At 39.1% G+C, this 17,525-nt stretch overlaps 1 protein-coding gene across 2 annotated transcripts in view; it reads right to left on the bottom strand.

The window, feature by feature from the left end:
* Nucleotides 1-17,525, bottom strand: part of bcar1 (BCAR1 scaffold protein, Cas family member) — a 101,186-nt gene that overhangs the window by 14,333 nt on the left and 69,328 nt on the right. For both annotated transcript variants that reach the window (XM_059335060.1, XM_059335059.1), the window contains exon 3: nt 159-308. In XM_059335060.1, the coding sequence (XP_059191043.1) occupies nt 159-308 (150 nt within the window). The remainder of the gene's footprint in view (nt 1-158; nt 309-17,525) is intronic.

The raw sequence follows: 17,525 nt of genomic DNA, 5'->3' as shown, positions 1-17,525 counted from the left end.
CAATATCTTTCTTTGCAAACTCTATGCAACTGCTCAATCAGGTGAGGTTTTCATACAGTAAATACTGATTCACATCCATCATGACGACTGGAACACACACACCCCTCCTCCCCCCTTTGTCTCTCTCACACACACACACACACACACAGCCCTCTGACCTGTGTGTTGTACTGCTGGCGGGTGGGTGGTACGTCGTAAATGTCATGCTGGGTCGGAGGCTGATGTCTGGGTGGGACATCGTACTCGTCCTGGTCCGATTTCACTGAGTCATACACATACACCTGTCCAACCCGAGTAGGAACGACCACCTGGACACAGAAACACAGAGAGTGGAGAGGCAGTGAGGGGCAAGAACAGCACAAAGATATATACACACTACAAACATCAGCAGTTGAAGTTCATTAGAATAGCATCAACCCTACTAGACATATTTCATAGAGAGAGCTTTAAATCTTTGAGCAAAAAGATTAAACTTCTTATCTAAGTGCATATAAAAAAAAGGTCACAGAGTCTGTGACTATGGAAACCTGCACGCCAATTTCCATCACATTCTGAAGTTCCAAAACTAAAAGTCTTCATCACCTTTGAATGAGAATTTATTGCTTCTTCACACTGAATGAACAGAGACTTAAGGCTGTTCAGTCTCATTAAAACTCGCTGCTCACACATAGGCAATAAAAACAGAGCAGGGGACCTGTCATAGTTGTCGTGGGAACCAGGCTGCCCTATTGTGTGCCTGTTTAAACTGTGTATTATATGGTTTGAGTGTAGAGTCAACCAGCCAGCCTGGGAAACCACAACAGCTGTGGTATACAACACACACACACACACACACACACACACACACACACACACACACACACACACACACACACAACCAACAAAAGTAGCTATCACAGCTAGCTCCCTCTCATTCCCACAACATAGGCGCCACAGGAATGAATTCTTAGCATTTTAGTTAGCAGTTAGCAGTTAGCATTTTAGCGCCCTGGGGTCAAACCTTTCAAACTCAATGAGGATTTTGAATGGGTTGGTGGTTAAATGCCTGAAATAAGGTCTGTGATTAACACAAGCTTAAGAGATGTTCGCATTTTGTTGTATGACATAAAATACATTAGTACCTCCACATGTGAATTTTGGAGTTTTTACATGTCCTTAAAAAGCTGGTTTCTAACAAATGGCTAAATGAGACTACTGTGGTTGTCGAGGACATTAAACATCATCACGCCAGACACAGACGGCAACTCTCTCACTAGCCTCTAGTCATGTTTTTCAGTGCTCTTACAAACTCTTGTAGATTGTAGTTTAGGTTAATAAACAGTTTATTAGGCTATGGATTCGCTAGCTTGTCAAAAGAGCTGGTTAGCATGAGCATAACATTATCCTTTTACTTCTGTCAGCTGCAATAATGCTTCAAACATAATAAAATTGGTGTCAATTTGTGAAGATTATCGTGCTGAACAAAACATGTAAGCATCAGAAATTTGTTCGCCACAAAGCTGATTTTCTGCAAAGATCCAAAATCCAATCCAAAAATCCCATAGGAGAATTCTCAAAAGAACCCATGGCTAACATGCTAACTTCCAGGTTGGTCCTGCTTAACCCAAACATAACTAGCGCTAATATACTTAATCAACTGCAAAAGAAAGCCAGAGTAAACAGGTCCTCCACTGACCAATAGGATAGTGTATCTTAATAGCAAGCATCCAAGCAGAGTTGTGACTATCCCCTGCATCATAAACACTTGGTAGTTTACTCTATAGTCAAAAGGATTTTACACTGATATTGTTAAGTCAAAAATTGTGTACTCGAAGCAAAACAAATTTGATCAAATCAATTGATTGATCAAATCAGCCAAGATTCTTTAATGATAACTGCTCCTTGAAACACAACAGCACATTTTAATATTTTTATTTCAACATCTGATTTTAAATATATAAATGGTAAATGGACTGCACTTTTATACCGATTTTCCAGTCGTAGCGACCTCTCAAAGTGCTATTAAACTACAGGTCATCACTCACCTGTTCACACACACATTCATACACAGGATGCCTGCATTCATACACCGATGACACAGCATGGGGGAAATTTGGGGTATGGTATCTTGCCTGAAGACACTTGTAGACTTGGCATTTTTACAGCCATTGCACCATAATTGCAAAAATTGCACTAAAATTTATTGTAGCATGTTAAATACATTAATAAGTTGTTGCATGTAGTAGTATGAACATCAATGAATAAATACATTAAAATATGTGAGAGGTATATATTTTTTAGAACACTATTCATTAAAGATATTTTGCATTGTATTGCTGTTGCCCAACAGAAAAAAAGGTCAATTTCATCATATGAGCAATATGAATATTATAAATATTTCCCAAAGTGGATAGAAGCATTCAGTATTCTATCATATACAGTGTATCTGCCAATATAATATTAATCTAAATTTTTAATTCCAAAGACACATCATCAGTGTCAGAGCTAACATGTCGATTCACTCTGTCTGTGTTTGGAAGTCAAATCATTGTTTAATCACACTCAGCTCCAGCCTTGATTAATAGAAGCTCTCTGATAATATTTGCTCAGCTCCCAAGCTGTCAGAGGTACGCTGTGTGTGAGACAGACAGAGACAAATGATAAAACCATCCATTTGACAACCTGTCTGTACTAATCTGCTTCTGCCTACTCACTCTCCCTCTGCCTTCAACTCACACATTCTCTCTACTATCTCTTCAACAGGAAGTCATTATTTTACCACCAGTTATTAAAAGAACACATTCCTAAAAAGCTGAGGAACTTCATTTTACACTGTGTTGGTATCAGTCTAATTCTCAGTCTGTGTCACACACACACACACACACACACACACACACACACACACACACACACACACACACACACACACACACACACACTTATGTAAACACCTTTTCCCTCATTGTCCAAAAGCTTTCAACAGTATTGACGACACCTGGCTAAGTGCCAGATGTCCTCACACACACACACACACACACACACACACACACACACACACACACACACACACACACGTCATCCCCAGCCCTGTGTCAGATTGATAACCCATGGTATTGATCACCTGTCTGTGTGCACCCTCGAGGATGGATACACACTTACAGACTAACGCTAAGTGATCTGTTTGTGTATGTGTGTGTGTGTGTGTGTGTGTGTGTGTGTGTGTGTGTGTGTGTTTGTGTGTAAGGTCTAGTAATAGTAATAGCCTGCTGAGCCTTTAAATCCCTTTAGGAGATCAGCTATGGATCAATGGTTACCACTAGAGAGACACCCTACTCTTATCATGAGTATATGTGTGTGTGTGTGTGTGTGTGTGTGTGTGTGTGTGGTAACTATGGTGACGGTCACTGCTGTTAACTAATGACATAATTTAATATCAGCACAAGTGCCCCATATCTGCATTGATTCAGTTATCTAATATCCATCATTAATGAACAGAGAAATGACAAAACAGTAAAAAAAAAAAGAACAACAACAAAAAGAAACAAAATTAAAAATATCCACCGAATTCAAATTATTAAAAAGAAAAGGTCAGTGCCAGTGGATCCTGGACTGACTTTCCCAATGAATCCAGCCTTGGTGAACATCAACATTTGTGTGTTTGAGCAAAGTTGGAAAAGTAGCCACACTGGAGTTTTTAATGCAGGTTCTTTAAGCCTGTCAAATGCTGGCGATTATTTTTTAACTAATTTCACACATTTACATTACGATTATACATTCATGAGGAAAGGTGAAAAAGGATTTATTTTAATCCACTGGTTGCCTGGCAACCTGACGGTAAAAAAATAAAACCACAATTATTAAATATGTTACCTATGATGAACAGAGCCAGACCAGCTATTAGCTTATTCCAAAGTTCTGCTCCTCTGTCTTTGCATTTTCTGCAGAATAATAAGGTCTCATGCAGAGGCAGAAGGCATTAACTGATTTGATCACAATAAGCAATAAACTATAAGATTACAATTATGACCAGACATATCATGAATGATGTCTTCTGATGGTACATTACTAACTCGCACCATTACCCATTTTGGGTTGTTCTGATAAAGACTAGGTCAGACTAACAACAATAACAGCATGTTTGCTATTAATTCAGTATTTAAACATTTTGGTGTGAATGCTTTAGTCTGTGACATAGAATATAGAGACAAAACACTAGAACAAAAGTGCAACGAAACACTGATGCGTCCTAGACGAGGAAGAAACAGGAAAATATGTACCAATGCAGGACGTGAAGTGGTTGTTTGGATGACAGAGCGCCAATGGTTGTAAAAAATGGAGAGGACTCATATCATTACCAGGCCTATCAAGAGTATTGCTAGAAGTGGTGGAAAAAAATATTCAGATCCCTTACTTAAACAAAATTACTAATACTACACTGTGAAGTTACTCCACTACAAGTAAAAATCCTGCATTCAAAACTTACTGAAGTAAAAGTACAAAAGTATCAGTATCAAAATGTACTTAAAGTATCAAAAGTAAAAGTAGTTGTTATGCAGAATGAACTCAACGTTAGTGGCAGCTCTATAGAAAAGACAGAATGTTTCCTTTTTGTTATTTCACTAAGCCAACTCCATGACATTAGGCGTCATTCCATTGAGTACTTTTTGGAAAGCAGCTGAGTGTTTTGGCTACGCCCCCTAGTTAGTTCCCCTCAGCCTCTGTTCCAAAACAGGTACTTTTGTAGCGGCTAACCCATGGAGTTCAAATGTGACAACAGACCGACGCGCCAAGCAGTGTTGCCAACTTAGTGACTGTCGCTATATTTAGCGACTAGTCAGACCCCTCTAGTGACTATTTTTCAAAAAAAGCGACTAGAGACAAATCTAGCAACTTCTTCTGGTGTTATTGGAGACTTTTGGAGACTCGTTCCTACTCTTCTTAATGAGTAGCAGGCGCTGTCCCAAAGCACTCACAAGCGACCCAGTCCTCCCGCAGCAGTCTCACCCAGCTGCAGTCAGAGCGGTAATCATATCAATCAGCAACGATTATTAGCTGCTCAGAAAAGTACCTACCCGAGGCAGGTACTTTCTGAGCCGCTAACCGGTGAAGTTGGGCCGATTGTTTGGCGGATCCTCTCTCCTAAGCCACACCCAGTAGAGGGAAAAGTACCTAATGGAAGTGTTCTCTTATTGTGTCAGTGTTGGTTCGTGCTTAAATTTCCCTGTGTAACGAGTTTAGATTAGAGGGGATCATATTTAGCTGATAAACTAGAAGACTAGTCTGGTTGATAGAGCTTGATTTGAAATGTTTCAAACTCTTTGTGATTTTAAGAAAAATGTTTGTGCTCATACACATTCTCTTCTGTCATGTTTATCTTGTTTTACATGTGTTTGCAAATGAAGAAAACCAGTAATCAGTTCATAGAACACAGTAAGAGAACATATACCAGACTTTTGGGACCACAAAGGTCTCTCTCCTGCTGCAGAGGACAGTGTGGGAGCATAGTATAGATTAGGATCTGAAGCAGCCATGTCCACCAGTTCACACAAACCACCCAACCCTCCTGCTGTAATTAGGCCTCTCTCTATTTTTACCCCATTCTCTCTTTCAACTTTACATCTGTGCTGTGAAGATTTATTTTGCTCTGCTGCTGCTGCTGCAGCTGCATGTATAGAAAGTCTATTTTTTTCCCCGCGTGGTTTCAGTGGTCATTTTGAAAGCTGGAAGATCGAGCTTCATTCTTCACCACCAGATACTACGGAGGACATTTCATCCTGCTTTTTGTTCGTAGACTAAAAGCCCACGCCCAGTTTTTCATCATCTATCCTTTTCTCATGGGCATAAAGCACAGAGAAAGAGACAGAAAGAAAAGGACAGGGAGGGACGGTGCTGCTGGGAAGGAGGGAGGGACATTGCTTGGAGCAAAGGTCATCTGTTGAACAATGACTCCTGCTTGACGTCATCATACAAATGGAACAAAAGAGTGAACATCCCAGCTTGTGCCACACATGGTCCCTAGCCGTAGTGTGTGTGTGCATATTTGCATGTAGAGGAATTCTGCTTGACTGAATCCTCATAAATACATGTGTGTGAATGCATTTTATTGTTGGTAGGTCAGAGTCGCTGCAGCTTTTATGAGGCCACTGATTTATTCTGAGAACATGGCACAGAGAATTTTCTTTGGTGGTTATGTAGGTCAGTAAATCTGAAAGTATACAGCTGTCCTCAGACCAGAGTTCTGTGATGACACATATGAAAAACAAGGATACAGGGACTCGACACTGTACAGCTGTGTGCTGCTGGGTGTCATTCGTTCCTTAGAGTGCAGGGTGAGCTGGTCTGTGTTCTGAGCTTGTATCAGAATCAACTACAAACACATAAAGGAGGTACCAAAGGAATGTAGCAATGAGCAGGAAATGTTTGCTTTCTGAAAGGAATGTTTCCAGAAATAACTCAGTAGTATTTGTTTAGTTTGTAGACAGTAGAGGTGGGGGAAAAAATTAATACAGGATAGTATTTTGCATGGCGATATTATATCGATTAATGGCCACCAAGTATCAATATTTAGCGTTATTTAGCGTTCGCTGTTTTTGTTTTATTCCAGAGGCTGTAGCGGGCTAACTTTTAGGAATGCACTGGTGATTCTGGTATCATATGAAACTAGAAGATCTAAGGAATCTTTAGGTAACATCTCAATGTTGCCTAAAGATTCCTTAGATCTTCTTCTTTGTGTTGGGAAGTTGTCGGAATAATGCTGCAAAGTTCGGCTTTTTTTATGTCTTATTCAAAAAAATTCAGAGCAGTGAAGCTTAAAGTTGAGGAAAGTTTGAGAAAATGCCTCAGTTGTTGTCGTTCATACATGTTTGATATCAGTTCAGTTCAGTTTGACTGAATACTTTGTTGGTCAGTCTGTGGGTTTGACTCTCATTGTGGGGAAATAAAAAGACTGAAGTGAGATGAATAGACTGAGAATTTTCTCTTATTTGACAAAACAATTATTGACTGAATTTAATTTTGTGGACACAAAATGTAGTTAAACAGTTAAATTGCAATATATTGTATCGCAACACTGACCATATCACGAAATGCTTAAAATCATGATAATATTGTATCGTGACTCAAGTATTAGGATAAAATCGTATAATGGGGCCTCTGCTGATTCACACCTTTACTGTCCATAGCCTCCAGCTGCCACCAAAGTGAGTGAAGGGGAGCTCACAGAAGGACTGAGAACCTTGATTAATTAATTAACATGTGGTTAATATGTTCAAAACACATATACAGTGCGATATTTGTGTCACTTAATGCTATGGAAGACTGAGTCATTGTGGACAGAACATATACGCACCATTCACCTCTCACTCCCAGAGGAACAATAGTTCTTTTGCACCACTGGGTGCTTGGGCCCTCATAATTACCTTGGAAATTAAATGAGTGAAGTAAAAATACTGTCCGTAAGGCACCAAGGACAACATGTTTAAAAACAGACACATGCTGCAGAAGTAGAAGAGGAGAGCGGACGAACCCCCTAAAACAAAGTAGGTAACTCACTCAGTCACATACACACCTGTGTGTACGGCAGTCAGCCATAAACAGAGATTGATCATGCTGAGTCTCTGGGAGGAAATGCTGCTTTTCTATGCTTTGAGCAACACAAATAAAATCCTTCAAATCCACTGGATGGAGGCAGAAGATATTTTACAATAAACCCATTTGGCTAGATACGACCATTGGTACTTGTGTTCTTGGGTGAACAACACTTTAAATGTGATTTGTGTATTGTGAGGAGCAACCACCCACAGTACTATATGTCTGGAAAGGTTACTGTTACAGATGTTTAAACTGACTGTGGTCCTTGTTGGTCCTGATCACTAACCACAAAGATGTGAAGAAAAAAAAGGGACGAAAAATGAATGAGAGAGAGTTGGAGACACAGCCTGAGAATGCCATGCCAGCTATGTGGAGCATGTGGACACACACACACACACACACACACACACACACGCAAACACACACACACACACACACACACACACACACACAGATGCATCAAGCAGAAGTGCAGGGGTATTAACAGATTAGTGTGTGTGTGTGTGGGGGGGATGTCTCCAAGAGAGAACTGACATACTATACCCCCCACCGAAATGGATTCTAACACCACATGGCATAACTGTGTGTGTTTGTGTGTGTGTGTGTGTGTGTGTGTGTGTGTGTGTGTGTGTGTGTGTGTGTGTGTGTGATCAGACTGGCTGTCTGGCAATTCTGGCAAAATCCAGATGGACTGCCTCTCCTCTGGGTTATGGGACGATGATGAAAACAGCATTGAATATGCCATGATATAATGCATTTTGTTGGTGTTATAGCTACAGCACATATAAGGGAGTGTTGGGTTGACTTGATGCTGCAGTGTGTGTCTGTGCATCTCGTCATATCTCTTTAAAGCTTTGTGTGTTGGTAATTTTTTATTGATGTGTTGTGAAAACAGAAATACACAACAAAACTGAGAGATTAACTCTGTTTTTGGAGAAACTTGGCAAAAAATGAAAAAGTAGTGACTGCACTAGATTCAACTCTAGCTGGCAGAGACATGCTGTAGGCTGTACTGTATAGGATTCAGATAAATTACATGTAAATGCATCCTTTAAGTGCTTTTTTCCACATAGTGGGCATGGTATTCTCAGGCTGTATCTCCAACTCTCTCTTATTCATTTTGGCCCTTTTTTTTCTCTTCACATTTTTGTGGTTGGTGATCAGGACCAACAAGAATCACAGTGAGTTTAAACATATATTATAGTGTGTGTGTGTGTGTGTGTGGAACACAAATGTGTGGGAGTGTGCCAGACAGCCGTGTTGACTTCATTAGTCTCCAGTTAATCTCTCAGCATGGTCCAGAATGTAGAACACACACACACACACACACACACACACACACACACACACACACACACACACACACACTCACACACACAGAGTTATCATGCCATAAAACAGATTCCATTTTGTCTCATGAAATCATATTATTTAGATTATTCACATTTTTGATTATTTATATTTCTGTCTTGGGAGGGCAGCCTGAAATATGTTCTATAATAAAGTCTAGTGAAAGTGTCATTTTTCTACATGTAAAATGAACACTCTGTTGTGAATAGCAACTTGTTAATCAAAACTATTTTATTAGAACCGAAAATAACATGGCCTAATAAAACTGTCGGTTTTGAGTCATAAGCTTGAAATGTTAGTGCGGCAAATTAAACTATGGCGGGACAGATTCAACTATGGCGGGCTGCCACAGTCTTCAGATGGAGCCCACACATTTTAAACACTATTTCATCACACACATGCAACCAGCATTTAGAGAAGTTGGGATGTTGCCTAAAAATAATCTTAAAAAGTGATAATTTGCTAATCCATTGTTACATATATTCAATTGAAAACCACTCTATAAATTCTGAATTTGATGCATTCTGGGTTTTTTTGTACACACACACTGATGGTCTTCAGCTGTTCCTGTGTGGTGTTCGAGTGTTAAGCTGGGAGTCTGTGTGGCACGTGGCTGATGGCACATCAATGCCTCTGATGACAGCTGTGTCAGCTACAACTGATGCTTGACCTCCTGAATCTCACGCACGCACACGCACACGCACACACACACGCACACGCACACACACACACGCACACACACACACACACACACACGCGCGCGCACACATATTAATACATTGGTGCTTTAAAAACATGTAGGGTGAAAACCAGGGTACTCTTCTTTTTTTTTTAAATACATACATTATTTTAATAATCTCCATCCAGATACAACCTTTTAGTCCCATAGTGAGATCCTGTAAGACTAAGGGGCCATTCACACCTGAGCAGTCTGGTTTAATTGAAATGAACCCTGGTGCATTTTGTCAGAGAGACTGTTTGGATTTTGCTGGTGTGAACGCTCAAACAAACTCTGGCACAGACCAAAGAACCAAACTCTGTTCCATAAAAAAACAGGGGTCTCGGTTCACTTCCAAGTGCACCAGAGTTCTGTTTTCTGCAGGTGAGAACGCAGTGAAAAATGTCTCATGGACAGATGTGGTCTAATGATGAAGTGAAGGCTCTTATCGAAATATGGTCAAACGATCACAGGACGCATACACAATAACAACAAAATATTATAACTTGTTTTTGTCATTGCTATCAGTCCTAACAGCCAAGATCTTGAGACATGGTGACACTAAAAATAGGTGCAGTGGGTCAAAAATATGAGATCTTACAAAGTCTTCATATAGTTTACTAACAGAATGGTGACTAATTCAGCTGTAAAGTAAAAACACTCTTTAAAAAAGTGGCAGCTCTTTTGCTCACATATTCTGTCCAATAGTCAAAGGAAATTTGTTTACAATGCTTGGTGCGCTTCATGAAGCCCAGTATGGACACAAACCAAACCAAATGAAAACCTTCACCACTGAACATAAACCAGGTCAATGACACTGAATATGCTGTTGAAGTCTGTGAGGTGGAGTTAAGAGCTCCTGAAATAATATGAAAGAGGTAAGAATTATTTTAAAAACTACAATGTCTAAGGTCAAATTTTAAGCCAAGTTAATAATTTAATTCAATATAATTTAAATTCTTTAAATTCTTTCATGCACACAAATGTTTAACTGGAGGGTGTGAATTATAATCCATGTGTCTCCAGACACTTGCCAGGCTCTGGAGGCTTTAGTCACCTGTTTGTCAAAAACAAATCCACTGGTTCAAGTTTCCTGTGTTGTTGAACCAAGAAAAAAACATCTTGAGTGAATTTTGTACAGTGGTGGAAAAAGTACTAATACCACACTGTGAAATGACTCCACTACAAGTAAAAGTACTGCATTCAAAATTTACTGAAGTAAAAGTACAAAAGTATCAGCATCAAAATGTACTTAAAGTAGCAAAAGTGAGTATTCCTTATTGCTTCCAGATTGTTTTATATATTCAAAATATATTATTGGATTATTATTTTTTATGCATTTCTGCAAGCAGTATTTTACTTGTTGTCAGGGTAAGGCTAATTTTAACTACCTAATATAGTGTTATCTGGTTTCATTTATAAACATGCGCAATCATTTTAAATTGATCATATTTTTTCATGTTAAATCTTAAACCTGTAAAGTAACTAGTAACTGAATCTGCATTCAAAACTTTACTTTACTATGAATACTTAAGAAGTATTCATATCCCTTACTTAAGTAAAAGTACTAATACCACACTGTGATATTATTACTCCACTACAAGTAAAAGTCCTGCATTCGAAACTTACTGAAGTAAAAGTACAAAAGTATCAGCATCAAAATGTACTTAAAGTACCAAAAGTAAAAGTAGTTGTTATGCAGAATGAACTCAAGATTGTTATATATATTCTAAATATATTATTGCAATATTTGTATTGATGCATTTATATAAGCAACATTTACATTTCCTAAACATAGATTGAATTTTAACTACTAAATACTGTTATGGGATTTAATTAACAAAAAAAAAAAGTCTAATCACTTTAAATTGATAATGTTTTTGCTGTCAGCTAAATGTAGTGGACTAAAAAGTACAATATTTGGCTCAAAATGTAGTGGAGTAGAAATATAAAGTTACATAAAATAGAAATACTTAAGTAAAGTACACTCAAAATTGTACTTAAGTACAGTACTTGAGTAAATGTACTTAGTGAGATTCCACCACAGCTTTTGTATTTTGTAGTATATTTTTCTGGTACTTTGTAAACCCCGTCACATTACCTCTGTCAGTGTGTGCGGGGTGCAGACAGTCATATGTGTGATATTTGCAGGGAAGTCTGGACAGACAGACAGACAGACAGACAGACAGACAGACAGACTGACTGCTGTGTGTTGCTGTCTGCCTGAACAGTCCTACAAAGGGGCATTTGGCGTGTAAAGCCGTGCTGGAGCCTTCCTCAGCAGCTGAGACCGTGCAGCTGGAGCTCCCTCTGCCTCTGTGCTCGGCTCCTCCGTCATTCCCTCTCCGCGCTGAAACAAACGCCGCAGTTTTCATCACTTTTCAATTACTGCTCATCTGTGCGGATGCGTGGGTGAAAGAGAAAGAGAAAGAGGGAGTGCGTGTGTGTGTGTGTGTGAGTGGATTCTGCCCTCAGCAGGAATTCCTTATCTTGTAATGACTAACTGGCAGGACTGAAGTGTGCCTCTTTCTGGTTGTGTGTGTGTTTGTACAGAGAGGGAGTCAAGGGGAAGTAAGTGAGCATAAGATCGACTCATTACAATGAAGGGCACTGGCAATGTAACCACATGAAGCATGTGACTGACATACACACGCAATAGAAGGTCCAGTTCTGAATACAACTATGACTAAAGGTTAGCTCAGGCCTTTCTCACAACATCACTTGTCCTGACTTGATGGAAAACATTAAGAAATATTTTAAAGAATTTATAAATCATTCAGATTAGGGATGGTCGTTTGGAAGAAACCTGCCAACTCCAGCATCTATAACGTTAACAATCAATTAATAGATTAATCGCTATGTTTTTATTCATACTACAGTATGTATAAAAGATGCATACATGGGCAAAATAAAAGATATATATACAGTACTATGCAAAAGCCTATTTTGATAATGGACGCTTTTATTTTGAAAGGACGAAAAGAGACTTCCTTCGATCGTTAAACTAACTCAAGTGAGATTATACTCTATAGATAATGTCAAGGAGTTCAATGTTTTATGTTTTAGCCCCCGAAGAGGCATGAGGTTAGTTTTCCCAGTAATCTTGCATATTTAAGTGTGTTTTGTGTTTAAATAAGTTTTTGATCAAATTAAATTTAGTAATTCATGCTAGCAAGGTTTTCATACAGTAAGCTAGTTTTGCTAAAATTAATACTCTTGAACTTTGAACTGTGTGTTTTATAACTGTTATTGCAAACTGTAGCTTTATCCAATTTAAGTTCAGTGACGGATACGCGGTCATAGATAAAATTAAAATTAAGAAATACATAGATCGATTAAAAATTCCATGTGAACGACCAAGGCCACCCTAATTCATATACTCTTGTCTTGTGGTGACACAGTGGAGGCCTTTCAAATGTATCCACACATACACCAATACTGGATTTTATAGGCGGACACCAAAATTGATATTAAATTGGTTAAAAATAATCCGAGAACGGCACGTGGAAAGCAATCTTTTTTGTTCAGTACTTTCTGACTTCCCATTAAAAATGCCTTCCATCTCACTGCGGCTGGGTGATAAATATGTAACAATGTTTATCTCTATATAATAATCCTTCATAGAAATAATTAATGTTCAATAAATTATTGATGTAAGTAAACCACACATACACAAGAGGGGGGGTGGGTGGGTTGTACCTTAAATGCTGGTCGCTACCAAAGACTGGTCTGGTATATGTTAGTGGAGTAAAAGTACATATATAGGGAAAAAAAAGAAATTGGAAATACTAAAGGAAAGTCCAAGTACCTCGAAATTGTCCTTAAGTAGAGACTAAATGCCGCATATAAGGTAGAAAGATACATCATTGTAAATACTGTAGTGACACAGCATGGGTAACCATATATATAAAAAAATCTGGGACACCATTTACACCAGTGTTACACTTCCAATAACTCCCTTCATTAGGCCAACATTATACTGTATATTCAGCCTCTGCAAACAACAGCAAGGGTCCTGCATTGGTATGCTGCTACCAGCTGTAATATTCTTTATACCATTCAATATGAGCATTTTGAAGAAACAGAACAGTGTTCTAATATTTTGTGTTCTTAGGCTACTCTCAAGGTCTGATTGCAGTCACATGCATGTTCTAGCTCTATAGAAGAACTAGAATGGCATTTGGAGAGTGCAGACCTCCTGACTGATTTATCAGCAGATACATATGCCTGTCAATTATTTTTTATTAATATATTCCACTCTGATATGTAACAGGTTCTTACACATTCCTACTGAATTTATGATGAAGCATTTTCATATTCTCATGAACAGGTTTCCTTACAAAAATGTATCCAATCTGGTTCGTATTACATCCTACAAAATAGTACTGGCTGTTTTAAACATGCAAATACTCTGCAAAGATTTGGCACCAAAACAACTTGTTTAATATTAGGATAAAATACCAGGGTTGGGCTTAAAATTACTCCTTACGCACAGAACTGCTGGACACAGTTATGATGGTGAGGTAAAACAAACGTCAGGAGAACAGGGTTAGGTTTTGTGCATCACGCTTTTAAGTACTTTGCTTTCTATATTTACGTACATTTATTTACTGTTTAAACTCTCTTTTATAACACCTAACCAGGAACTTTTTGTTCCAAACCTAGGTCAGTGGTTTTATAGCCAAAATTCACAGAAATTGCAGCCTTTTCAACTGCAAACTATAAGTGTATGTATAATTATGGTTGATGGTATGCATGCACAATTTTAAGAACGCTCCGATCTGTACCGTGACACGCAAAATGTATGTGCATATGTGTTGTTATGGGTGATTTTGACAAACAACATATTCTGTAGTTTAGTTTAGAGATGCTGTTGTTCCTGCATATGAATTTATTATGAAGAAGTCAGAGACAGTCAGGGGAGCGATGATGAGTTCATGTGTTAAAGAACAGAGGGAGCAGCTGGACTCAACATCGCTCTCATCACACACACACACACACACACACACACACACACACACACACACACAGAGAGAGAGAGAGCACACAGTGGTGCTTACACATATGGCTCACTGCACCACAGCTAGCCTGGAGGGGCTTCCCCAGAGTACACACACACACCCACACACACACACACACACACACACACACACACACACACACACACACACAGATACTTAGACACAGACATACACAGACACACACACTCACACAGCCTGTCACCTGCTGGCACAGTAAAGTGCTTACTCACCCAACCACAAGATCAGAGCTGAATTATTAACAATCTTATTATTTCACTGGTTCTTCTCTGCACACACACACACACACACACACACACACACACACAGCCTACTGTTTATTATGTCAGCGTTTTTCGCTTCTGTTGTCACACACACTGTCTCTTTATTCTCGAACTTTTCTGCATCTCAGCTCTCAGTATTCTTCTCTCTCCTACTTATCGGGTGGAACATGTTGTTTTAATCCTACAGGGCCCTGTGTGTGCCCCTTTATGTGGAGTGTGAAGATTTAACTTCATTAAGGTAAATGCCCCTTTGGGACCTTTTCATATTGCGGTTGTCCCATGGTCTGTTAGCAGTTATTTCATAGCTCTTTTCATTTTCTTTTCTGCCAACACTGATAATAAAGGATTAATCTCCCCACATTTCCCTCCTCATATTTTCAGTAAGGGTGTGAATCAGCAGAGGCCCCACGATACGACTTTATCCAAATACTTCAGACATGACATGATATTATTGCAATTTTAAGCATTTTACGCATATGGTGAGTATTGAGATACAATATATTGCGATTTCACTGATTAATTGCATTTTGTGTCCACAAAATTAAATTCAATCAAGAATTGTTTTGTCAAATAAGAGAAAATTCTCAGTCTCTTCATCTCACATCAGCCTTTTTATTTCTCCACAATGAGAGTCAAACCCACAGACTGACCAACAAAGTATTCAGTCAAACTGAACTGAACTGATATCAAACACGCATGGACTGCAACAACAGCAGCTTTTTCTTAAACTTTCCTCAACTTTAAGCTTCACTGCTCTGATTTTTTTTAAATAAAACATAAAGAAAGCCTAACTTTGCAGCATTATTTCGACAACTTCCCGACACACATGGTGCCTATAGATTCCTTAGATCTTCTAGTTTAATATGATACCAGCATATCCAGTATATTCCTTAAAGTTAGCCTGCCACAGCCTCGGAAATAACGGCCAAAATACTGATACTGATGCTACATAAAAGCTAAATATCGATACTTGGCTGCCAGGAATTGATATAATATTGCCACACAAAATATCACAATACTACGCTGTATAGATTTTTTCCCCCACCTCTAATTGTCAGACATGCCAACTGCATGGATATACAAATTAATATCCAGAAAAATGCTCAAAATAGGCTACAAAATGTGAGCACAAAGAGATGAAACTGCTGAAAACATTAACTGGGAGGTTCACAGGAGACGAAGCAGGGCTGGGTATCTCTGATGCTCACAATGGTCATTAATTAAGGCAACAGTAACAGCAAAAGCAAAACTGGAATAGCAAATCCTGTTTCTTCTTTCATCAAAGTCATTCGCTGCTGAGTCACCGCTTCCTCTCACACACCAAGTGCCAAATACTGCATGAACAAATCTCTTTCGATAATGATTCTGTCAGGTCTGAATAAAGATGTCAGGTTGTCACATGTCAAATTAAAAGCACCTACTATATGTCTGAATGACAAAAGCCATTATTTTAACTGCTTGATAAAGCCAGCAATGTTAAATATTCCCAAAAAGGGATATACTGTAGTTCTGGTCAGCATGATATCCACTATTCTGTAATGTCATGGGAAATATAATGGAAACTGTTTAATAAAAATCTCTCACACTTCATTAACCATTAGGCGCATTTCCATTAGGTACTTTTCCCTCTAGTGAGCTGCTATGGGTGTGGCTTGGGAGAGAGGATCTGCCCAAGATCCGCCCAACTTCACCGGTTAGCGCCTCAGGTAGCGCCTCAGAAAGTACCTGCCTAGGGTAGGTACTTTTCTGAGTTGCTACTGAGCCGCTACCAACTAGTCGTTGCTGATTGGATACAATTGAGGCGGCGATTTTGCTCATGCCTGATTCATTTGCAGGCTGGTGCAAACTGGACGCTGAGGGATTAACATCTCCTGCTCTGCTGACTGCAGCACGAGGACTGGGCCAATTGCGAGTGCTTTGCGTTAAGAAGAGTAGGAACGAGTCTCCACAAGTCTCCAATAAGACCAGAAAAAGTCGCTAGATTTGTCGGCAGTCACTTTTTTGAAAAAGAATCGCTAAAGGGGTGTGAGTAGTCGCTAAATATAGCGACAGTCGCTAAGTTAGCAACGGTGCTTGCCACGTCGGTCTGTTGTCACATTCAAACTCTTTGGTTAGCCGCTACAAAAGTTCCTGTATGGGAATAGAGGCTGAGGGGAATTAACTAGTGGGCGTAGCCGAAACACTCAGCCGCTTTCCAAAAAGTACTCATAAAGTACTCGATGAAAACAGGCCTATACAGAATTCTGTATCACTCTGATCAGCCATTAAGTGTAAAAAAAAAAATGAACAGAAACTCTCCACTGAGACCAAGAAAGCTGCATAATCAGGTGAAGGACCAAACCTCTGTGATACACTGTTCCTGCTGCAGATCATATCCATTAATAGTCACATATCTGCAAACCTTAATACAAAGAACGACCTTGAATTTGGATTTTATAATAGACCAGAAAACAGTGACAATAGCAGGAAGTTTGTGTGTGTGTGTGTGTGTGAGATACAAAAACATCCCCAGCTCAGGCGGCCAAAAACAATCACAATTCCTTCTTTTGGTTTCTCTTTACTAAGAACATGGTCGTTATCCATCCA

The sequence above is a fragment of the Centropristis striata genome, chromosome 6, assembly GCF_030273125.1.
Source record: "Centropristis striata isolate RG_2023a ecotype Rhode Island chromosome 6, C.striata_1.0, whole genome shotgun sequence".
In the NCBI taxonomy this organism is placed as follows: domain Eukaryota; kingdom Metazoa; phylum Chordata; class Actinopteri; order Perciformes; family Serranidae; genus Centropristis; species Centropristis striata.
The sequence above is the reverse complement of the archived record's forward strand: the minus strand, read 5'-3'. Positions and strand labels throughout refer to the sequence as shown.